Genomic DNA, 24,171 nt, shown 5'->3' with positions numbered 1-24,171 from the left:
TCAATATAGTTTATGATATGAAATATTATCAGAAAAATGAACTAAGCCATTCAGACGTTATTTAACCCTGTAGCTCCTGGCTGCTGTAAAGTGTAAACCTGACAGCCAACTTTAATCTGTCAGGTGGAAGCGATCTGGTGGCTGCACAGCTCCCGGATCGCTTCCACGGGTCCTTGTTAGTGCAGCAACCAACCCCCCCCCCAGAAATGTTTCCTGAGCTTACCTGTGCACTTGAGACCCACGCTGTGTGATCTGCACTTTATTAGCTTTAGTAAAGGGCACGGGAGATATCAGGGGTCTAATTGCTGGTTGTCTTATGTTGGGAACCAACCCTAAACATTATAAACTGATGAGAACTATGACCGTATTGAGCGATTTTATATGTTGGCAATAATTCAAATTCGTATGGCCCAAGGCATCAAAGTTCTTCAGATATCTGGGAGCACTTAGTGCCGGTTCACATTGATCCAACTTGTCAGGCGACTTGGTCGCCTGACAAGTAGCGGTCCATGCTGTGCAATGGAACCATTCTAATCAGAGCGACTTAAGTCACTCCGACTTAGAAAAAGCTTCCTGCACTTTTTTTTTGCAAAGTCGGAGCGACTTGCATTGACTTCCATTATGTGAAGTTGTTGCAAGCCGCGCCGAAGTCGCGCTGCACGGGCGACTTCGTTAGTCGCCCAAAGTCGGGGCGACTTAGAGTCGGATCAGTGTGAACCGACTGTTAATGACACACAGACGGCAGATACAATGTCACAGAATGCTCGGCTTTATTCAGACAGTGAAGAACGTTTTATAGAGAAAGTAAAGGGGAAGTCCCTTTCCAGGAGATTATACATAGAATTGATACAAGAATAGCAGTTTACCATTACGCGCTTCAAGTCGCGTACTTGCATATGAGCTAATTAAAATAAGGCATAGTTATAATTGGCATTGCATCAGACTTGTTCTAAGGGTTAAGATGAGGCATCATTAGTTACTTCAAATAGACTTGCTTTAATGGTCAGTTTGACCACAAAGCGTCACGTCCTGGAAACTTTCAAGGACATTTACTTAGATAGGCTTTTTAATTAAGCTGAGTCTAGGGTTTTAGTAATAAGATGAAGTTGAAAGAACCAAATGTAGAATAGAGATTCCTTCATTATAAGAATGTGTAGATGAGTGACTTCTTTTCTATGGCTGGAATGGGAATGCTTTGTTAGTAATTATTTTGTGACCTGGATGTGTTCTTTCTGCTCGCAGTATCGCTCCATAGACCATCGTGTTGATCTGTATTCTCTGCAGTTATATCGATGGTATTATTCCGATCTGTGCCAGTGGTAAGTAAGCGCTTGTTTTTCATTTTATTGCAGCATATAAATGTACTTACCGTCCCAATGTGTCTCCATCCCCATTATTCACTGGGCCTCCTCTGAGCTGTATGTTCTGGCTCTGGAATAAATGAGATGGGTTTTAAAGGGATTGTAAAGGCAGAAGATTTTTTATCCTATTGCATTATATGCATAAGGATAAAAAAAAAAAAAACTTCTGTGTTCAGCAGCCCCCCCCCCAATACTTACCTGAGCCCCATCTTTATCCAGCGATGTTGCAGGGGTGTCTCCGCTGCCCTGGACTCCCCTTCTCATTGGCTGAGACTCTAATACTTACCTGAGCCTATCTCTATCCAGCGATGTTGCAGGAGTTTCCCAGCTGCCCTGGACTCCCCTCCTCATTGGCTGAGACAGCAGCATGGAGTGATTGGCTTCCACTTCTGTCAATCAAAGTCAGTCAACAAATCAGGAGAGGGGGCGGGGCAAGTCACGCCTCTGTGTCTGAATAGACACAGGGAGCTGTAACTTGTCTAGGGTGTCCCCATAGCAAGCTGCTTGCTGTGGGGGCACTTAACTGGAGGGAGGAGCCAGGAGCGCCACCAAAGGGGGACCTGAGAAGAGGAGGATCTGGGGCACTCGGTGCAAAACCAACTGCACAGAGGAGGTAAGTATAATATGTTTGGTATTTAAAAAAAAAAAAAACGAGACTTTACAATCACTTTAATGGCCAGTTCACACCACATGCAGTCCAGTGCTTTTTTTTTTTTTTTTTTCTGCATCAACAATGCATGAAAAGTAGCTTATATGGTTTCCAATGGCATAGTTCACACCAGCATTTTTCCTGCACTGGACTGCGCTGTAAAACGTAATAAAAATGCACTGGAACACGCATAGCCTTTATATAAGGTTAAGAAAAAAGAGGGGGGAATGCATCAAAAATGTGCATGCAGAAAAGCATCCGGAACGCATCCAGACTGCGTTTCTATAGTGTGAACTGGCCTAAGTGTATCCTAACCACTTGCCCACCGCCGCAAGTACATATACTGCGGCGGTCAGCGCTTCACAGGCAAAGTGACGTATCGGTACGTCACTAGCCTGTGAGGCTCTGCGGAGCTCCCGCTCAGTCACGCCCCCCCCCCCCATGTGTGCCGGCGGACCCGCAATCATCCGTTACACCGGAAGAAAGGCAGGCTGTCATTCTCCCCTGTGTAAAAATGGTGATCATACGGTTCTGCTATGTAGGACCGTTGATCTCTGTTCTTACACCTCAAGCCACAGCCAATCACAGTTAGAATCACGCCCCTAGGGACACACATAACCCCTCCCTCTAAAAAAAAGTTAACCCCTTCACTGCCAGTGTCATTTTACAGTAACAGTGCATATGTATAGCATTGATTACTGTAGTAATGTCACTGGTACCCCCAAAAATGTCAGTCAAGGGTCCGGTCTGTCCACCGCAATGTCACAGTCCCGCAAAAAAAATCGCAGATCGCCGCCATTACGCGTTAAAAAAAACAAAAATGACAAAAATCTTTCCCTTAGTTAGTAAACGCAATAACTTTTGCGCAAACCAATCAAAATACGCTTTTTGCTAAATTTTTTCTACCAAACATATGTAGCAGAAAACAAATTGGCCTAAAATGTTAAAAAGTTTTGATTTTTACATTTTTTTTTTTTGGGAATTTCAAATAAAAAAATGTGAAAAATATTGTTATTTTTGCAAAATTATTGTTCTTTTTTTTTTTTTGTTTATAGCGCATGATCAAAAAATCGCACAGGTGATCGTTTAGGTACAGCGTCGCACGACCGCGCAACTGTCTGTTAAAGTCACGCAGTGCCGAATCGCAAAATAGGCCCTGGTCAGGAAGGGGGTAAAATCTTCCGGGGCTTAAGTGGTTAAAACTACATTTTTTTAAAGTAAGTGTTAGGACATCTGTTGAGTTTCTTTTAACGTTTTGCCAAGGAAATTTCACTTCCTTCTCCCATCACCACACAGGAAGTTAGGAGGGGAACCATCCGCCATATGGACAAATCACAGGAGATTCCAATCACTTTCTGTTCCTCTGACAACACTTGGATTAAGAATCTCTCCTGCAGGGTCACAAATCAAGATCAATACTAATTCCCGCTTTATCCAAAACTAGAACAAACAAGTTTTTGCAGGAGTAAGGCCTGCGTCACACAGACTTCAACTTCTATAAGGCTTAGTTCACACTGGCATTAAAAGCAGGCATGTGAGAGGCGTTAAAAGCGCTCCTCAAACGCCTATGCACAAGATACAATAGACAGCACACAGTGCTGTTCACACTATCAAAACCTGAAGTGTTGCTTCGCTTTAAAATTAAAGCTTCATGTCGAGTCAGGAGGCGTTTTAAAGCCTTTCAACGCCTTTTATTCAAGTCTATGGTAACGATTCGCAAACGCTCTGGCAGGAAGTTGCGGCACGGTTGCAGGGCGTTTAAGATTAGTTTATTTCCTGTAATGGGACAGGCATTTGTGGAGCGGTTTTAAGCGCCTTAATGATCATCAAACCCTTCAAAACTGCCAATTGGGGGTGTGGGGAGCATTTTTAACTTCTTAACCACTTATTGATTGCCCGCCGCAGTTTTACTGTGGCAGGCTGGCTTGGCTGCGCGAAACAATGTAGCCCTACGCTGATTGTGCGGGTGGTGCTGGAGGGGCGAGATCACACCGCCGGCAGCCCGCTCCCACCCTCGCTAGGCAGCGGGGAAGCCGATGCACGGGACTGGCAGCTGCGATTGCCGTCTGACACCCGCCTTCGCTCTCTGCTGAGAGAGAAGAACGATCTACTGTTGTAAACACAGCTGACCGTTCTTCTCCCTGGAATGATCAGAGCGCCTGTGATCCTTCTATATAGGATCACATGTCTCTATGGTCATTTCACAAGCCACGCCCCCCCCCACAGTTGGAAACACTCCCTAGGCTTACATTTAACCCATTGATCACCCACACTGTTAACCCCTTCCCTGCCAGTGTCATTTATTACAGTAACAGTGCATATTTTTAGCACTGATTACTGTAGTAATATCACTGGTACCCCCAAAAGTGTCAAAAATGTCAGTCAGGGGTCCGATCTGTCCGCCGCAATGTCGCAGTCCCGCTAAAAATCGCTGATCGCCACCATTACTAGTAAAAAAAAAAAAAAAAAAGCCTGCCTTGACATATGGCGTCCAGCAAACGGCATGCGGGAGGGAGATTGATATATATCTATTGATATATATATAAAGACATAAATCTTTCCCCTAGTTTGTAGACTGGATATCTTTTGTGCAAACCAATCAAAATACGCTGCTTGCGATATTTTTGATTTAAAAAAAAAAAAATGTCTGGTGGCAGAGAAGGTAACACGAGGGGCTGCAATGCTAAAAATATTTTCATTTACCGGCTATATCGATTAAAAACCAGAGATAACTTTTGGCTTTTAACTCTTATTTTATATGGTAATAAATTTGATGTTTGCATTAAGTGGCTTTTAAATGACTGTAGTGGAACCCTTGGTTGAAGGTTTGCGTGCCTTTCTGCCCGTCCTTGAACTTGAGTTTGAAATGCAAGAAGCAAAGTTTCTGGAGGAGTTTTTAACATATTGGAATGGGGGGGGGAGGGTTAGTTGGGGTAATTTTTGGCTTTATCTTACCCCTCCAATGAGTAAAACATTTCTGCTTTAAAGGTAAAATTTAGCATTTAGGTTAAAGTTTAGATTTTGACATTTCTGCTTACTCTTTTAGGATCTTAAATGTGACCATATTTGTGAATTTGGCTCTTGCCTTCATTGAGAAGCCCTCGTCTCTAACTGTAACCTCAGACGTGCGTTACCGCAAAGCAGCCTGGGAACCACCCTGCGGACTGACGGAAAGCATGGAATTTGTGACTTTTCTTGTATTTATTGCTGACTTTTCTGTAAAGGTAATAACTATTACTGGCTGACTTAGAATGTATACATACGTTGAGAACTTGACACCAAAACTGGGTTATTAAAGTGAAGCTGTCATCATACTGAAAGTCTAACGTAAAAGTTTACCTTTTAGTAACTTTGTACAAAAGTTCCCCTGTACAATTCCTGATCCCATAAACCCGCCCTCAAAAATTCCATTTGCCTGCTTGCATTTTGCGAGTGGAATGATGAGGATGGCGCGTAAGTTGTTGTTGTTAATATTTTTTGTAACGTAATTCTGAATAAAACATTTAACAGTGTAATTTTATGTGATATTTTACGAGGGCGTGTTTTAGGGGCGGAGCAGGGTAGGGTTTGGGTGGGGCAACAAGTGGCGAGTAACTCTTAAGTCCTGGCTAGTAGCTCATGACTTGAAATTTTGAGCCCTGCCATTACGGTACATACCAGCTGCCTTTATTTGCTCCTGGCTTTCGTTACATATGCAGTCATTGGGGGGGGGGGTCGCTTTCCACAGAGATGGACCCCCCCCCCCCCCCCCCAATGCTGTTTGCAGGACAAGCTGGACGCCATATGTCCAGGCAGGCTTTTTGTGATGGTCAAACTAGGAATCAACTGTGCCGATATTGACTTTTGCCGATATATCTGTATTGGCCCCGGAGCTGGCTGATATTCCAAATATTGCTCATGTAAGGGTAAAATGATGTCACATAGCATAATTCCATTTACAAATGTTATTGAAATGCCACTCACATATGTACAAATTAAAGATATCAGCAATTCCACATTAGCAGATCTGCTGGCAGATCGCTATCTCTCACCCAAAAAATCGATATCGGTCGATCACTAGGTCAAACTATGTGCATGTGCAGCGTGCTCTCACATTCTCAAGTTTCAGTGCTTGAGCTCAGCTGCTGCAGCCTGGGCCACTAAATGAATATGGAGTTACCTTTGTGATAATACCAGGTTCTTCTTTTCTGGGAAGGCTTTTCACAAAATTCTGGAGTGTATTTGGGGAATTTATGCCTGTTGAGCCAAAAGAGCTCAGTTGCTGATGGTGGAGGAGAAGACCTTGCTCACAATCGGTGTTCCAATTCTTTCCCCAAGGTGTTCAGAAGGGTTGAGGTCAGGGCTCAATGCACTCGTGTTTTCCACACGAAACCCATCAACCATGTCTTTATGGAGTTGGGTTTGTACATAGGGCCACAGTCATGCTGGAACAGAAAAGAATCTTCCCCAAACTGCCACTGGAACCTCACAGTTGTCTAAAATGCCTGTGTGCTGGAGCATTAACATCATTGAAAGCAAACTTGAAGGGGTGCCTACAAATGTCTGGCCTTCTAGTGTGTGTATGTATTGTTTTTTTGAAACGGTAAAAGGTATACATTTTGCCCCTGTACAAATCATTAGTAACCCTCATCTGGAATATGCAGTTCAGTTTTGGGCACCAGTTCTTAAAAAGGATATCGGGGAACTGGAGAAAGTGCAGAGAAGGGAAACCAAACTGATAAGAGGCATGGAGGAGCTCAGCTATGAGGAAAGATTAGAGGAACTGAATTTATTCTCTCTTGAGAAGAGTAGATTAAGGGGGGATATGATCACCATGTATAAATACATAAGGGGTCCATATAGTGAACTTGGTGTTGAGTTTTTCACTTTAAGGGCATCAGAGGACATGGGGGCACTCTTTACGTCTAGAGGAAAAAGATTTCATCTTGTGTGTGTACGTATGTATGTGTTATATATATTGCTCAAAAAAATTAAAGGAACACTGTTTAATCAGAGTATAAGTCATTTAAACTCGTTGGATATTGATCTGGTCAGTTAAGTAGCAGAGGGGTTGTTAATCAGTTTCAGCTGCTTTTGGTGTTAATGAAATTAACAGGTGCACAAGATGGACAACAATGAGACGACCTCCAAAACAGAAGTGGTTTTACAGGTGAAGGTCACTGGCTTTTTTTTCCTACTCCTCTTTTCTGACTGTTTTGCATTTGGATAGGGGTCAGTGTCACTACTGGTAGCAAGAGGCAATCCCTGGACCCTATAGAGGTTGCACAGGCAGTCCAACTCCTCCAGGATGGCACATTAATACATGCCATTGCCAGAAGGTTTGCTGTGGCTGGACAGGGCCATAGAAGGTCCTTACTCTTCAGCAGGACCGGTATCTGCTTTCTTGTGTAAGGAGGAACAGGATGAGCACTGCCAGAGCCCTATAAAGTTACCTCCAGCAGGCCACTGGTGTGAATGTCTGACCAAACCATCAGAAACAGACTTCATGAGGGTGGCCTGAGGGCCCAACATCCTCTAATGGGCCCTGTGCTCATTGCCTGGCACTGTGGAGCACGATTGGCATTTTGCCATTGAATACCAGAATTGGTAGGTCCACCATTGGCACACTGTGCTTTTCACAGATGAGAGTAGGTTCACCCTGAGCACATGTGACAGACGTGAAAGGGTCTGGAGAAGCCATGGAGAATGTTATGCTGCCTGTAACACCGTTCAGCATGACTGGTTTGGTGGTGGGCCAGTGGTGGTCTCTGGAGGAATATCAATGGAGGGACACACAGACCTAACAAGCTAGACAATGGCACCCTTACTGCCATTAGGTATTGGGATCAAATTCTTGGACCCATTGTCAGACCCTACGCTGGCGCAGTAGGTCCTGGGTTCCTCTGGTGCACAACAATGCCCGGCCTCATGTGCGAGCGTATGCAGCCAGATCCTGGAGGATAAGGGAATTGATACCATAGAATGGCTCTTGCGCTCACCTGGTCTAAATCCAATAGGAAACCTCTGGGACATTGTGTTGCAGTCCATCCGATGCTGCCAGGTTGCACCTCAGTCTGTTCAGGAGCTCAATGATGCCCTGGTCCAGATCCAGGAGGAAATACCCCAGGATACCATCTGTGATCTCATTAAGAGCAATCCCCTGATGTTGTCAGGCATGCTTACAAGCATGTGGGCACCATACAAACTACTTTAATACCATTTGTGAGTTGCTGCAATGAAATTTCAGCAAAATGGACTAGCCTGCTGCATCATTCTTTCACTTTGATTTTCGGGGTGTCTTTGAATTCAGCCCTCTGTAGGTTGATTACTTTCATTTCTATCAAATAAAGTGGCATCCTTTCCTTCCTAACACATTACCCAGTCCATATCAGTATAGATATCCAGCATGATACTTTTTCCCCATTGAGATCTGATGTGTTTTTTAAAGTGTTCTTTAAATGTTTTTGAGCTGTGTGTATATATGTATGTATGTGTATATATATATATATATATATATGTGTATGAATATATTATGTTTTTTTTTTCCCCCTCTGTTGGTTGAACTAGATAGACTTTTTGTGTCTTTTTTCAGCCAGACTACTAACTATGTTACTATATGTATACCCCTTTTAGAGTTATCTAATCGGCTGGAATGAGTTTATCAAGAACAAGTGGCTGCTGTGTTATATCCTGGCTCTCTCGGTTTCCGTTGTAGATTGGACGGTGTCTTTATGCTTCATGTGCAGAGAGGTAATGGACATACACCATTTTTTTTCAAAGTAGACCTCCATACAAACTGCTAAATACATATTTGGCCTACATACACAGAAGATGATTTGTATCTGTTGGGTGCAGAGATATGCAGCCCTGCTAGACAGTTGGGTTGGTGTCCTGACATTCATGTACTGCAGCAAAGCAATACAGCTTTGTCACCTCCCTACTGCAAGCCTGTGATTGGACAGAGAAGGAGCAGCGGTATACTGATGAGATCATCTTTTTTCTCTCCTTCTGTCAGCATGTTCCTTGTCGGGCATTCCTAATTGGCCCCTAATTCTACACCTCCCTCTCCCAGCTTGTGTAGAAAGGGTTGCTGGAGGATGGTGCCAATTCGGCACTTTTACTAGTATTTACCGTATCATTTTAAAGTGGATCTTCACCTTCAGGAGATATTTCCTTCCTCCCCCCTCGCTGCCAGAATAGGTCTGTCTTTTTCATGAAAAAAGTACAACTGCGTCCCATCTTGCACGTCGGCTGCCTAGACGAATGATGTGCACTGTCCTCCCTTTGCCTCCTGGGATATGCACATCGCATATCCCAGGGGGCATAGCGATTCATTCAGAAAGGAGGAGGGGGCGGGTCTAGAACTGCATCATCGATAGGCACACCACCTAAACCAGGAAGAGCCAACGGGACTATTGATGATGTCGCAATCAACGTGATGGCGCCGGACCAAGAGGTGGCAAGAATATAAGAGGATGTCAGTGGGACAACACCTAAAGTATGCCACCTGGACTACTTGGTAAGCGGGGGGGCAAGAGGTGAAAAGCGGCCGAAAATCCACTTTAATACTCTTGATAACATGACTGCATTATTTGTGTATTTTTTTAAATGTGCTTTCAGTTGAGGTTTTTAATTTGTAGAAGAGAGACGGAAAACCCGAGAGCCATAGCCACTTAGAAACAAAAGGTTCTAGCATTCTTACACTCTCTTATAGTAGTACTAAAGAATGATTGAATGTGTTTTACCATTCTCTGCATTAAACCCCTACCTGGTTCCATGTCACCGCTGTAGCACTGTGCCCAGCACTGGCATCGCTCCCCTCACAGACTGCTTTAGCAAGAGAAACCAAGGGCAGCAGAGCCATGGGCTCCTGCTGCCGTCAGTCAAACCCCTGTAAGGCGGGAGCATAGCTTACTGGTGCTGTGTGTGTGTCTAGACACACAGGGCTCTGCATAGGGTTCGACAGGAGCACTCACATTCTGGTGCGTGCTTGCTACAGGAGGCACTCTAAGGAAGAGATATTTGTGTGCGTTATTTTTGCACAGAGCAAGTGTTACTTTGTTAATGACTTAAGTGTCACTTTAAACTTTTGTAATCAAAGCCATAAAATGCATTGGTTCGATAAATGTTGCTCTGCGATCCCATGATGGCCACTAACTAAATGCCCCATGAAAAATATTTCCTCCGGGGTATCTGAAGCACATCGGTATTATGGGTCACACTGTTATGTTATTGATTTTGGTATTTGAATAATGCATTTCTCTCTGCAATGTCCTTTATGTTTGGGATTTATCATTCTCAGGGAGTAAGAATTAGAAGACTCCTGCGGCCTTTCTTCCTTCTCCAGAATTCATCTCTCATGAAAAAGACTCTGAAGTGCATTAGGAGAACCCTGCCAGAGTTGGGGAGGTAATAAAACCCAGCATTGTTTTCTAACTCCACTCTTAAAGTATATGTAAAGTCAAGCATTATAACCTCTTGTCAGGATTTTGTCTGTGCCTTCGCTGGGTATACTCACCCTCTCTTTTTTTCCTGGGGACTAACAGGAATAGAGGGGAAATCTTGCAATAGGGACACATTTTCCGATGACAACTGTCTAAGAGGGGATTTCCCCCTTCATTTTTGCAGAGAAATTCCCTTACTTCCTACTGTGTCTATCAGAGAAGAAGTGAAGAGAAATCCCCTTTCCCCCTCTCCCCGTTGTCCCACGGACTGAAAAAATACTGACCAGGGAGAACCATTCTCCTACAAATAACACAAACAAACCTTTGGCTTTATACACATATTAATCTGATTTGTTTGAGTTTCTGTTCTGCTGTCACCTTTGTATTCTGTAATGTTTAAAGTAGATCAATGACAAACCACTGCAAAATCGTTGCGTGACTACACAAACATGACTGCCGTGCATAGAAACACACAGGCTACAACAAAATGACGGCCCCACGCGGCCGGGGGTCCGACTGTCCCAAGGAGGAGGGGCCCATGTCCACCCCAAAACCACCCTCCAGGGGGAGAGGGGGGACAGCTACTCCCCATACTAATACCTGGGTGGGCACCACTCCTGACAGAACCCCCTCTCCATTGACATGGGGGGGCTGTCGGCCAGGAGGAACACTGCGACTCGGGCCGAGACCCGGTTGTATGCGACCTCGCGTTAAGACCACTGGATCGAGATGATCCAGCCCATCGCCCAGTCCGGCAGTTGATTGTAGCTCTGACAGGAAAAACCCAATCTAAAAAGAAAAAAATTGCCAGGACCAGAGATCCCAGCAAGGAACTAGGTCCTTACTCCTGAATAGGCAGAAAAAAACTATAGAAGAGTAAGGTACCTACTTCGGAATGTTTTCAGGTTTTTACTCAAACCGGTTTACAGTTCCCATGAAGGAAGGCAAAGTGCGTCTGATCCTGGACCTCAAGGCGCCGAACTGCTTTGTGCGGGTGCAGAAGTTCTGAATGGAGTTCATTCTCATGGTGGTGGCATCCCTGCGTCAGGGGAATTTCCTTGCTTCTATCGACATCAAGGATGCCTACCTTCACATTCCAATATGTGCCAGTCACCAGCATGCGGCTGCTGGGCCTGATGGTGTCTAACTTTGAGGCGGTTCCGTTTGCACAGTTCCATACGAGCTCCCTGCAACGGGGGATTCTGGCCAGATGGGACAAGACTCCGCAGTCTCTGGACAATCCGATCCGGCTGAGTTGGGGGGAACGAAGGTGTCCTGGATATGGTGGCTTCGTGCTCCAGGGCTTCGACTAGGCAAATCCTTCCTCCCCTTGTATTGGACAATTGCAAAAGGAAAAAGAATGGGCGTTCTTGCTGGGGGATGGGTCCTTTGTTCCAGACAGTCTTGATAGGTAAGATGTTAACCAGACTGATGATGAATGTTCCAAAAGCACAGTGTTAGTGCTATCATCGAGTGCAGCTCTTACAGGGCCTAAGCGAGATCCCACATGTAAGCAGAGTAAAGAGAAGGTGCCACTCAGTAAAGCAGTAATAACAAATTTATTAAGCTCATATCAAGACTTACATAAAAGCAAAAAGGGGAGCCCCATGACCCGGCGTCCTTCCTAACTCACCGTGTACCCGTTGTGGAAGCTGCCAGCAGCCTAAACCAATCCTGGGGCTGAATCAGTGTGGCTGCGGCCGAACCGCTTACCTTACAGAAGGACCGTGCGGCCGTAGACGAGGCATGGGCGGTTACCGGTTTCGGAGCATGCTCACAACAGCTCCTTCTTCAGACCAATAGAATGCACGGCCAGACGCAGGACACTTAAGAGCGCTGGACGGAAGTATCAATTAACAAAGGGGAAACAGGAAATGGAGCCAATAAGCCGGGGACACCCGAATCAGGAGGACTCGAGCCCCAATGTTGGTATATGAAACATACAAAGCATGACAAATCAATTTAAAATTAACAATATTTAAAAGGCATTAAACTATGAATACTAGCATACATAACCATACACTAGTTTATACCAGGCACATGGTGCAGCGAACATTTTTAAAAATAAAAATAATAAAAAAAAATATTTAAAAAACTAAAAATAAATGAATAATAATAAAAAAATTATATATATATATATATATATATATATATATATATATATATAACAATAATGTAAAATGGAACACCACTCTAAAAAATTCCCTCAAAAGAATCTAAACAGCTGAGCCCATTCCTCGTCTATGGCCGCACGGTCCTTCTGTAAGGTATGCGGTTCACCGCAGCCACACTCTGCAAGTCTTGATATGAGCTTAATAAATTTGTTATTACTGCTTCACTGAGTGGTGCCTTCTCTTTACTCCCCTTGTATTGGACAGTCATCACCACGGATGCCAGCCTATCCGGCTGGGGAGGCATCCTCTGCAAGCATTCTGCTCAGGGGATCTGGACACTGGAAGAGTCCAGACTACCGATTGATTTCTTGGAACTCTAAGCTATCAGACTTTGCCCGGACCATTTGACGGATCATCTTCAGGCATGTCCAGTACGCATTCAATCAGACAATGCCATGACCATGGCTTGTGTCTCTCACTAAGGGGCACAAAAAGTGTCCTGGTGGCTGGAGGTAGCCGGCATTCTAAGATGGGCAGAACAGTTAGTTCCAGCCCTTTCCGCCGTACACATTCCCGGGGTCAAAAACTGGCAGGCGGATTACCTCAGTTGGCAGGCGTTGGACCAAGGGGAGTGGTCTCTTCATCCGGAGGTGTTTCATCAGTTGTCTCTAGTGGGGCATCCCTGAGGTGGATCTATTGGTGTCTCGGCTCAACAGAAAGGTGCAGAAGTTTTGTAGCACGGTGACGGGATCCTCTGGCGGATGCCACAGACACGCTGGTGGCCCTGTGGGGTCAGTATCATCTGATTTACGCCTTCCCTCCTCTCAAGCTTCTGCCAAGACTTCTACGCAGGATCAAGGCAGAATGGATTCCGGTCATCTCAAGCGGGTCCAGACTGGCCTCGCCGGGCTTGGTACGCTGATCTGTTGCAGCTGGTCGCCGACGTTCCTTGCCGTCTCTGTAGCTGCCTTGGGACCTCAATTTGGTGCTTTCGGCCCTCCAGAAGCCTCCCTTTGAGAACCTTCGGGAGATTTCCCTGCTTATGCTGTCCCAGAAGGTGGCCTTTTTGGTGGCTATCACCTCTGCACGTGAGGTGTCTGAACTGATGGCGTTATCCTGTCCACCTTATCTGGTGATTCACAGAGATAAGGTGGTTCTTCGCCCCTGTCCGTCGTTCCTTTCAAAGGTTTTCTCTGATTTTCATTAGAATGAAGACATTGCGTTGCCTTCCCGGTGTCCCAGGTCTAAACATCCAAAGGAAATTGCCTTGGATATGGTCCGGGCATTAGGGTGTACCTGGCAGCTACGGAGTCTTTCAGGAAGTCCCACTCACTATTTGTGCTTGCGGATGGACCTCATAAAGGGTTGTCCGCTTCCTCTGCGACCGTTTCCAGATGGATCAGACAGACAGTGATTCAGGCCTATTCCATCAAGGGTCAGGTTCCTCCTTTCCCTAAGGTGCATTCTACTAGGGAGGGCATTTAGTGCCTCCTGGGCCTTCTGTCATCAGGCGTCAGTGATGCAGGTTTGCAAGGCGGCCACCTGGTAGTCGGTGCACACTTTCACAAAGTTTTATAAAGTGGATGTGTTGACATCTGCGGATGCTTCTTTTGGCCGCAAGGTTTTGCAGGCTGCTGTTGAGACCTTATCCTCTTTGAGGGTGTATTGTTTTTGTTTTTTTTTTTTTGTTTTTTTTTCAGGTGGGCTCCAGTTGTTGTGCTTGAGCTCCTTTTGCCTGTTTGACTACTGTTTTAGCATTGGAATTTTTTTTCTGTTCCCACCCGTCATGTTTAGGAGCTGTGTCCGTCAATGAACGAAAGAGAAAATGGGATTTTTGACTTACTGTAAAATCCATTTCTTTGATGTTCATTCATGAACACAGCACCCACCGCTCTGTGGAGTTGTAATTCTTCTAACATTGCTTGTAACAAAACTGATTACCTATATCAGGAAGAGGGAGTATACCCCCTGGGACTGCCCATAGGCGTAGCCTAATTTATTTTTTTTCTGCCTAGTGTCCTACTCCTGTAGAGGACAGTATAACCCAATAATTAAGACTATCGGGTTGTGTCCGTCAATAAACACCAGAGAAATAGATTTTAGGGTAAGTCAAAAATAGCATAGAGCAAGGGAGGCTTATAATCCCTGCCAGATTTTTTTTTTTCACCATCATTGTCCCATTGTGGAGGTTTACCTTCACTTCCTGTCCTACAGCCAAACAGGAAGTGAGAAGAAATACCTGCAGATTAAGGAAATTCCTTTGGGGACCCCCCCAGGTCACCAGAACTAGTGTCCTTATTGGAAGATTTCCCCTCCATTAATTTGCTGGGGACAACCCAAAATTTGGAGTTTTCTTTTACTTTCTCTCTTTACTTACTTTGCTCTTTTACTTTAAATTTTAAATAGAGCGGGTGAATCTCCTTAGCGGGGACACGGACAGCAATAAAAACTGACAAGTTGTCTAATCCCTCCCCAGTGTATCCAAAACTTAAAAACAAAGTTTTGCCTTTTAGTTATACTTTAATCACTTAAGGACCGGGCCTTTTTCTGACACTTGTTGCTTACAAGTTAAAATTAGTATTTTTTCCTAGACAATTACTTAGAACCTTATTCTATAGGGTCTCTGCAAAAAAAAAAAAAAAATTATATATAATAATTTTTTTTTTTTGCAGAGACCCTATAGAATAAAATGGCAGTCATCGCAAAATTTTATGTCGCACTGTATTTGGACAGCGATCTTTCAAACACAATTTGTTGGAAAAAATACACTTTCATGAATTAAAACAAAGCAGTAAAATTAGCCCAATTTTTTTGTATAATTTGAAAGATTGTTATGCCGAGTAAATTGATACCTAACATTGCGTAGAATGGCGACAAACTACAGTACTTAAAAATCTCCATAGGCAGGGCTTTAAAACATTTTTAGTATTTACCAGTTTAGAGTTACAGAGGACATCTAGTGCTAGAATTATTGCTTTTGCTCTAACAATTGCGGCGATATTTCACGTGTGGTTTGAACACTTTACATTTGCAGGCCGACTTGTGTATGCGTTTGCTTCTGCACGCAAGCACGGAGGGATGGGGGGGCTTTACATTTTATTTTATTTTTACACTGTCCCTGCCCCTTTTTTTTTTTTTTTTTTTTTTTTTCATTTTTTTTTTTTTTTTATCACTTTTATTGCTTTCACAAGTAATGTAAACATCCCTTGTGACAGCAATAATCACTTCAGGTATTTTTTTGGGGGGGATCTGGGGTATAGAAGAACCCAAATCCCACTTTTGCACTTAAAAGCATTCAAAACGGCTGTTTTGAATTCTGGCTTTTTTTATTTTTTAAATCTGGCGCCTTTTAAAGAGGCTGTAAACCGAAAAAAAAAATGTTTTTTTCTTTCCATCCTGAAAGAGAGACTGATAATGAGCTAGTATGCATCGCATACTAGCTCATTATCAAATACTTACCTTAGAACGAGCCCCCGCCGCGCCGCTCGCTTACCTCTATGACGGGCGACATGTCCAGTCGCCCGTCTTACGGGATCGCGGCATCCGGCCATCTGATTGGCCGGAGCCACGGTGACGTCACTCCCGCGCGGGAGCCGACGGTCACGGCACGGGGCTCTGAAGGAACGGCACGATCGGCCGTTCCTTCAGAGCGCATGCGCCAGTGACGTCACTGGCTGCATGTAAGGTAAATATCTCCTAAACGGTGCATGTTTAGGAGATATTTGCAGTACCTATAGGTAAGCCTTATCATAGGCCTACCTATAGGTGAAAGTGTCAGAGGAGGGTTTACTTCCTCTTTAAGGCTCCAGTAAACCTGAAGTGACGTTGCTTCCGGGGTACTAGATCAGAGACCCGATCAAAGCCGGCTCCGGCTTTGTTTGGGTCTCCGGCCAGCCGGCGGAAGTGCCGGGCTGGTCCCTCGGGCCTCCCAGTGGGACGGGAGAGCCCGGGCAGAGCGACGGAAGGTCACGGTGGTCATCAAGAGAAAGTTAACTGTCGGCTCTCAAAAAACAGTACCGGGGTGATAGCTGCAGGCATCACCCTGGCACAACCACTTGAAGCAGAATGACTTGCAAGTATGTGATTTTTTGCGGCAAGTGGTTAAACTCTGACCTCATATATAACTCAAAGTCCTGAAGTCCCCTTGCTTGCTTGGGAAGACTGCTGAATTCAACAAAATGTGTTTTCAGAGATGCAGGAAAAAAAGGTTTTTAAATGTAATTTTTGTTTTGTTATAGACTTGCTTAGCTGAAGATAACTATTTTATTGGTGAGCAGTGTAATTATGCATGTGTGTTGATTAAAATTAGACTAACTCAAAGATTTTGTTTCTGAATAGTGTGATGCTGCTGCTGGCTTTGCATCTGTGCCTGTTCACCATGTTTGGTATGCTGCTGTTTGCTCATGCAAAGGTAACCAACTTACTAATGAGAGATGAGCTCCAACGTTCTCCTCTACAGATTTAGGACTGTAACCTATTGCTGCCCCTAAGGGGAAAAAATGGCCTCAACTACCAGGTGTGAATTGTGGGTTCAGACCATAAAACCTCAAAAAAATTAATCTGGTATCATGAGTTTTTCTAAACCCCCCTTTATATATAAGATGAATAGGCGTGCGCAGGTGGTGTGCCTGGGCAGACAGTTACGTGCGGTGCTGATTCCCCCATATTGGGCCCCCCGCCCAGCATTGTTGCCAGCTTTCCTCTTCTCCTCTCCCCAGCTGCTGTGGGGGGTGTTTCTAGATGGAGAGTGGGGGAAGGGGCTGGTAAATATGCAAATGCAACACACTCGCTCACTGTGTTTATTCATAACTGAAAAATAGTAAACTGTGTTTACTATGCTTCAGTTTGTGAATGAACAGGAAGCAGTTCAGCACAGAGCACTTCCCATTCATTCACTGTCCAGTGCCGCCGAGGCTGCAGAGAAAGGCATGTGTGTTTGAGCTTTGGGGTGCACATCCTAATGCTATAGGCTGTGCACACTTATGCCTAGATGCAAGGGTCGCCATAGGCAGGTGACTGACATTGGCTCCTCTTGGGGGGGGGGGGGGGTCTTGCTGTAATAATATGATAGAACAGAGCCAGCTGCATGATTTAGGAATCCCATCCATGTCACCAGGACACACGGGGGGATTTACTAAAAGCAAATAGACTGTGCACTTTGTTAGTGCAGTTGTGTTCTGCAAGTGCAGTTTCTCCAGAGCTTAGCAAATGAGGAGAAGCTCTTTGACTTCCATCATCCAATCCTGTCCAAGCAAAAAATGTTTTTTTTTTTTTTTTTTTTTTATTATTTATGTATTTATTTTTCTTGCAAGTGATTGGGTGTTCTTTTTAAAGTGAAGCTTTTATCTCATTTACTAAGCTCTGGAGAAACTGCGCAGAAGTGCACAGTCCATTTGCCTTCAGTAAATCAGTCCCATAGCTCCCTTCAGTCTAGCAACTCACAGTAAATGGTGCCATACATGGTGTAAGAGCAGTGGAGCAATAAAATGATATAATTTTTCTGCAGATTAGATTCATGTGTTGAATGGAACATTTTTGTTCTCAACCTGTACACCTAGTGCAGGGGTCTCCAGACTTTCTAAACAAGTCCAGTTTACTATCCTTCAAACAGTAGGGGGGCCAGATTGTGGCCAGTGGGAGTGTTAAATGTCTTGCCATCAGTGGGAGTAAAAATTTACCCCATCGTTGGTGTCATTGGGAGGAATTGTGCCACATCTTTGGTGTCATTGGGAGGAATAGTGCCCTATTTTTGATGCCATTGGGAGGAACTGTGCCGTATCGTTGGTGTCATTGGGAGGAACTGTGCCCTATTGTTTGGCTGGCCATACATTTATACAGTTTTTTTCTTGCACAATGTTGCTTTTTTTAAATTTTCTAGAACCATATAATATGGGGTCAAACTTAGACCCTTTCAATTTGTATGCAGTCAGGCAGGCTCTTGTACTACATAGTTAAAGTTAAATCTAAAGGAAATTAAAAAAAAAAAAAAAAAAATTTTGTATAATGTATGGCCAGCTTAAGTGTCAGTGGGCAGCAGAAAAGTATGCCCCATAGTCGGTTTCAGTGACGAGAAGTATGCCCCATCATTGGTGTCAGTGACGGGAAGTATGCCCCATCGTTGATGTCAATGACGGGTAGTATGCCTCATCTTTGTTGTCAGTGACGGGAAGTATGCCCCATCGTTGATGTCAATGACGGGTAGTATGCCCCATCTTTGGTGTCAGTGACGGGAAGTATGCCCCATCGTTGGTGTCAGTGACGGGAAGTATGTCTCATCGTTGGTGTCAGTGATGGGAAGTATGCCCCACCGTTGATGTCAGTAAAGGGAAGTATGCCCCCTCGTTGGTGCCATTGGGAGGAAATGTGACCCATCGTTGGTGCCATTGGAAAGAGTTGTGACCCATCGTTGGTGCCATTGGGAGGAATTGTGACCCATCGTTGGTGCCATTGGAAGGAATTGTGACCCATCGTTGGTGCCATTGGGAGGAATTGTGACCCATCGTTGGTGCCATTGGAAGGAATTGTGACCCATCGTTGGTGCCATTGGAAAGAGTTATGACCCATCGTTGCTGCAATTGGGCAAAATAGTATCCCGTTGTTAGTATTACATTGTTGGTGTCGGTGATAGGAAATTTGCCCTATTGTTTGAATAGAATAGTGCCCCAAGGGACGGATAAAGGCAAGGAAAGGGTTGCATCTGGCCCCCGGGTTGCAGTTTGGAGACCCCTGACCTAGAGGTAGTATAAGGGACTACATACATTTGATCTAGAAGGAAGTCTGCATTAAAGGGTAAGACTGGAGAAATTTTTGTAGTTTATTGGGAAACCTGTATTGGGGATCCTTTTGAAAGCCGGGGTTTCACTCTTGTGGAAATGATTGTTGAAGGTTAGGAGATGACAATGTTTTCTCCAATTGGTCCATCTGAAGAATACCAAACAATACAGCCAATAGAAAGGAGACCCATAAGATTTACCAAATGGAAATGTTGGTATTGTGTGTCTGTTTTGGTAGCTGGAATAATTTCTCATACACCCTTATTTACAGTGCTGACATTGACATTTGTTGTGATTAGTGTTATGTCCGATATTTCTATGCTCTGTGTTGCTTGCAGGATTCCAGACTGGACGTGGAATGGCTGAGATATTTCCGCAATCTACCGGACTCTCTTACGTCACTCCTGGTGCTGCTGACAACCGCCAATAATCCAGACGGTACGGCCTTATTCTTTCATGCAACAATCTGAGATGGCAGAAAAAATTCAGCATAATTATGTGCAAGATGGATAGATTCATGTAAAAATAAGACGTAGGATACTGTTGGAATTTGCTTTTGAACCGCTGTGTACTCTAAGACCCAAGACTGGGATGTCATTAGATGTCCTCCCTAACTTGCTATAATAACAAGATGATACCTAACCGTGGGCTAAAGTAATGTGCACTCATACCAGCTTGGGGAAGGTGAGCTTGGCCCCAGTAACTCTGTCAATATCAATAAAGCTGCTAAAAATACGTATCAGATAAACTCCTTCAATCGCCACAATCTGTTTTTATGTTGTCCAATTCAAATCCCCATGCTGAGTATGTGTTAATAAATATCCTTTTTATAGTTACCAGTCCACTCTTTGCACAGCTGCTAAATGCCAAACCCACTTTGCTATCTGCAAACCTTTAGGTACCGATTAGAGTGGTTTCCCATAATATGAGATCTATTTATGACAGGGATCATATACAAGCTGGAGGCTTTAAAACATTGTTTCATCTTGCGGAAGCCACTGCAGCTTGTAGATGACAGGGTGCCTTTGTTTAATACTATAATTGCCTGAGACAATTATAGCGTTAAGAACATGAAATTAATACATAAAATGTAAAGAAAAACATTTTTTTTTTCTTCATGATATGGCCTAAAAATGATTTAGGTAGGAAAATTAAGTCTAGCAAAAGCTACTTTAGACTCTCACTGTGAACCTTTTTTAGGTGAACCTTCTGTTGGGCTTTACAGCACACCAAATTCTAGCATAGTATATTCTCATAAATGACTTGTAATTTCCGGTTTGCATTAGTACTGAGAATGTTAAAGGTTTCTGTCTTTAATTTATAACAGTGATGATTCCAGCCTATTCCTACAACAGAGCCTATTCCTTGTTCTTCATCATCTTCACAGTTATAGGTGAGTCTCAGTGGTGGAGTCACAGCACTGGGAAGTTTTTTTATTACTGTGTTGTCAATGTTGGGATACAATTACCCCCTGCCATTTATGTGACATATAGTTAACAGGCTAAACCAGTAACACCACTTATAAAAATAACACTTATAAAATTGTGACGTTAAGATGAAAGCATTGCCTTGTAAATTTTTAATGCAGACGGGTGTTCTGAAATGCAGATTGATGAAATTACCAGAGGAAAAGCAGGCAATTTTTATGCAGGGAGAATACCTCCTAAACTATGCAGGTTTTGGAGATTTTAATTTTACCTACATGTAAGCCATTTATTATAGGCTTACCTGTAGGTAAAAATTTAAAAGCGATCCCTAAACATACCTTTTTATTTTTATCTGCAAGTCCGCCATTTGTTCCAATCATTGATGGGTTCTTTGACTCTACAGCGGCCCACGGCCTTTGAACTGTTGACGGCACAGGGGCCCCACCAGAGGCATCTAGTTCCACTATTTATAATACTTTACACGATGCCCAGCCTTTGGCGGAGGATACCCACCTCTATATGCGCAAATGGTCTGATATATTACAGAAACCTATTTCTCTGCAGATGTGGGATAAGATCTGGACCGCGGCTTTCAAGTCTTCCCGGTGTGTGGTGCAGAGGGAGGCCACTTTAAAAATCTTGTTGTTTTGGTATAGGACCCCAGCTAAATTACATAGGATTGATTCGTCATGCCCGGCTACTTGCTGGCGTTGCGGCACTGGTTTGGGCACACTTTCATATTTTCTGGCAATGCCCTCTCCTCCAACCCTTTTGGGATATGGTGGGGTCGAAGATACAATCAGTGACGGGCTTGTCTTTTCCGCTGGATCCCCTTCATTACCTCCTGGGCCTCCCCTTCCCCGGGGTCTCCAAACCCACCAGGCGCTTGATATCTTACCGTCTGGTTGCGGCCAGAAGAGCAATTCCGTTGTGCTGGCGGCAGGCGGGTCTTCTAGCGCCTGGTGTTGGAGATACGGAGAATGGAATTCCTAACTGCTACGGTCCATGATGAAGTCTCTCGGTTTAACGCTGTATGGGCTGACTGGGTTCTTCAGGACTCTACCCTTGCATTAATATATTGTGTTTTCTGCCGACTGATGTCTCTCCTTATTGTATCATTTGCTTACTTGTCATTTTGAGCCTGTGGTGTGTACTGCAATGTTTTTTTTTTTTTTAAATATGTCCCTTAGTATTTGCATATTCCGACTGGGACTGTTCTGAACTGCTTTGCAATGTTACTGTTTTTGTTTTTTTGGGGGGTTCCTTATCTTTGTTTATATTTTCAATAAAAATTACAATTATAAAAAAAAAAAAAATGTAAAAGCGTTTTGTATACTTCTGCTTTAAGTTGCAAACCCATCGTAATTTTTTTGGACCTAAGATAAAAAATTAGACCTGTAGATACCCTCCCATAGATCAGGCTGTAATAACTTTGTCCTTTAGGCTTTTGAGTCCTTTAGGGGGGATGGATAATTACAACTGTGCTCTAAGCCTACCTATACATTATGCAATTTTCTTTCCTTCAACCATGGTTTGAAGGAAAGAAAATTGCTTGATTCATCCATCAACATAGTCATTGTTGTTGAGGGAATCTCTTCAGCTGCACTATTGTATTCTGACAGCGGGGAAACCTCCCTCTGTCAAAACACAATGATCAGTGTTGCCGTTTAAAGCCAGCAGCAGTAATCGTATAAAAAAAAAAACAAATAGATCGACTTCCGTACAACCAGCCTGCCCATAGATGGATTACAGTTCGGCCAGTTCCTGCTGATCCAGCCAAATTTTGATCCGTCTATGGCTAGCTTAGATGCTGTTGGCTTTTATTAGAATTTGTTGGTCATTTTAACCACTTGCTGATCCAAAGTAAACCATTTATAAGCACTTTCTGATTTGTTACCTGGCTTTAACTCTTCTTTTTTTTTTTTTTCCATTGCTTTCTGTATTGCACAGGCAGTCTTATTTTGATGAACTTGCTGACAGCCATAATCTACAATCAGTTCCGGGGCTATTTATTGGTAAGATCAATGTAACAAATTTGTATAAAAACTAACAAAATAAAAAGCCCATAGTAAACAATTTGTATTTCCTATCCATTATAGATCACCAAGCAAGCTCTAAAACCTGATTGCTTGATTCATGCAACAGTCTATTCATTTACAGATATGGGGTCCACCAACCTTGTAGAATAGAGCAGGAATGGCGTGTGATTACCCAACAGGGCCTATTCACACTTGTTTGTTTTTCTTCAGTAAAATACTTTAATTTTACTGCATGAAAATGCATTTTAAGTAGAAATCTTTGTGTTTTTAAAAGAAATGTGGTGTGCATGCATGCGGAGGGTGAATGTAATTATGGATTTTGAAAGCCTTTCCTGAAGAGTGGAAGCTTTTCAAGTTTCAAAGATGGGTGTGTGTCGGGGAGGCCTCTGTGCTGGTGCCATGATTTTGTCCCTCATTTAGGTGTGATGGTCAGGTGTCCACAAACGTTTAGCCCTACAATGGGGTTGATTTACTAAAACTGGAGAGTGCAAAATCTGGTACAGCTCTGCATGGTAGCCAATCAGCTTCTAAATTCAATTTGTTCAATTAAGCTTTGACATAAAAACCTGGAAGCTGATTGGTTTATATGCAGAGCTGCACCAGATTTTGCACTCCTAAGTTATAATATTATTATTATTGTACAGGATTTATGTAGCGCCAACTGTTTATGCAGCGCTTTACAAAATAAAAGGGAGACAATACCGTTACAATGCAATAAATCACAAAAGGATTAAGAGGGCCCTGCTCAGAAGAGCTTACAATCTAATAGGGTGGGGCAGGTGGTACAAAAGGTTGTGAGTGTGGGAAATGAGCTGACGGAAGTGATAAAAGATTAGTTGGAGGCATGATAGGCTTCCCTGAAGAGATGAGTTTTCAGGGATCGCCTGAATGCAGCTATAGTAGGAGATAGCCGAACAGGTTGAGCTAGAGAGTTCCAGAGGATGGGAGAGACTCTGGAGAAATCCTAGAGAGACGAGCATGGGAGGAGGAGACAAGGGAGCTTGAGGATAGGAGGTCTTGAGAGGAGCGGAGAGGATGGTTTGGGTGATATTTGGAGATGTAGCTCAGGGCAGAGTTGTGAATGGCTTAGTATGTTGTGGTTAGTATGTTGAATTTAATTAACTGGGCGATTGGAAGCCAGTGTAAGGATTGGTGGAGAAGGGTGGCAGACACAGAGTGGTTGCTAAGATGGATAAGTCTGGCAGCAGCATTCATGATAGACGGAAGAGGGGATAGCCTATGGAGAGGTAGGCCATTGCGAAGGGAGTTGCAGTAGTCAAGGCGAGAGATAACAAGGGAGTGAATGAGTAGCTTGGTGGTTTTGTTTATAAATGGGCGAATTTTAGAGATGTTACGGAGGTGACGTCTACAAGCTTTTGATGATT

At 43.7% G+C, this 24,171-nt stretch overlaps 1 protein-coding gene and 1 long non-coding RNA gene across 2 annotated transcripts in view; both read left to right on the top strand.

Annotated features, from left to right (window-relative positions):
* LOC309565207 overlaps positions 1–24,171 on the top strand; it is a 1,884,446-nt gene that overhangs the window by 1,646,847 nt on the left and 213,428 nt on the right. The gene's annotated exons all lie outside the window — the stretch shown is intronic.
* TPCN2 (two pore segment channel 2) overlaps positions 1–24,171 on the top strand; it is a gene marked incomplete at its 5' end in the record, with an annotated part of 79,341 nt that overhangs the window by 13,272 nt on the left and 41,898 nt on the right. The window contains 8 exons of the mRNA XM_082269963.1: positions 1,243–1,319; positions 5,057–5,234; positions 8,623–8,739; positions 10,292–10,398; positions 16,886–16,958; positions 19,659–19,758; positions 20,648–20,713; positions 22,698–22,762. Coding sequence (XP_082126089.1) covers positions 1,243–1,319; positions 5,057–5,234; positions 8,623–8,739; positions 10,292–10,398; positions 16,886–16,958; positions 19,659–19,758; positions 20,648–20,713; positions 22,698–22,762 — 783 coding nt within the window. The remainder of the gene's footprint in view (positions 1–1,242; positions 1,320–5,056; positions 5,235–8,622; positions 8,740–10,291; positions 10,399–16,885; positions 16,959–19,658; positions 19,759–20,647; positions 20,714–22,697; positions 22,763–24,171) is intronic.

The sequence above is a fragment of the Pelophylax lessonae genome (genome assembly GCF_965119305.1).
Source record: "Pelophylax lessonae genome assembly, chromosome: 10".
NCBI lineage: Eukaryota > Metazoa > Chordata > Amphibia > Anura > Ranidae > Pelophylax > Pelophylax lessonae.
Note: the sequence above shows the minus strand (reverse complement) of the source record. Positions and strands in the feature narration are given on the sequence as shown.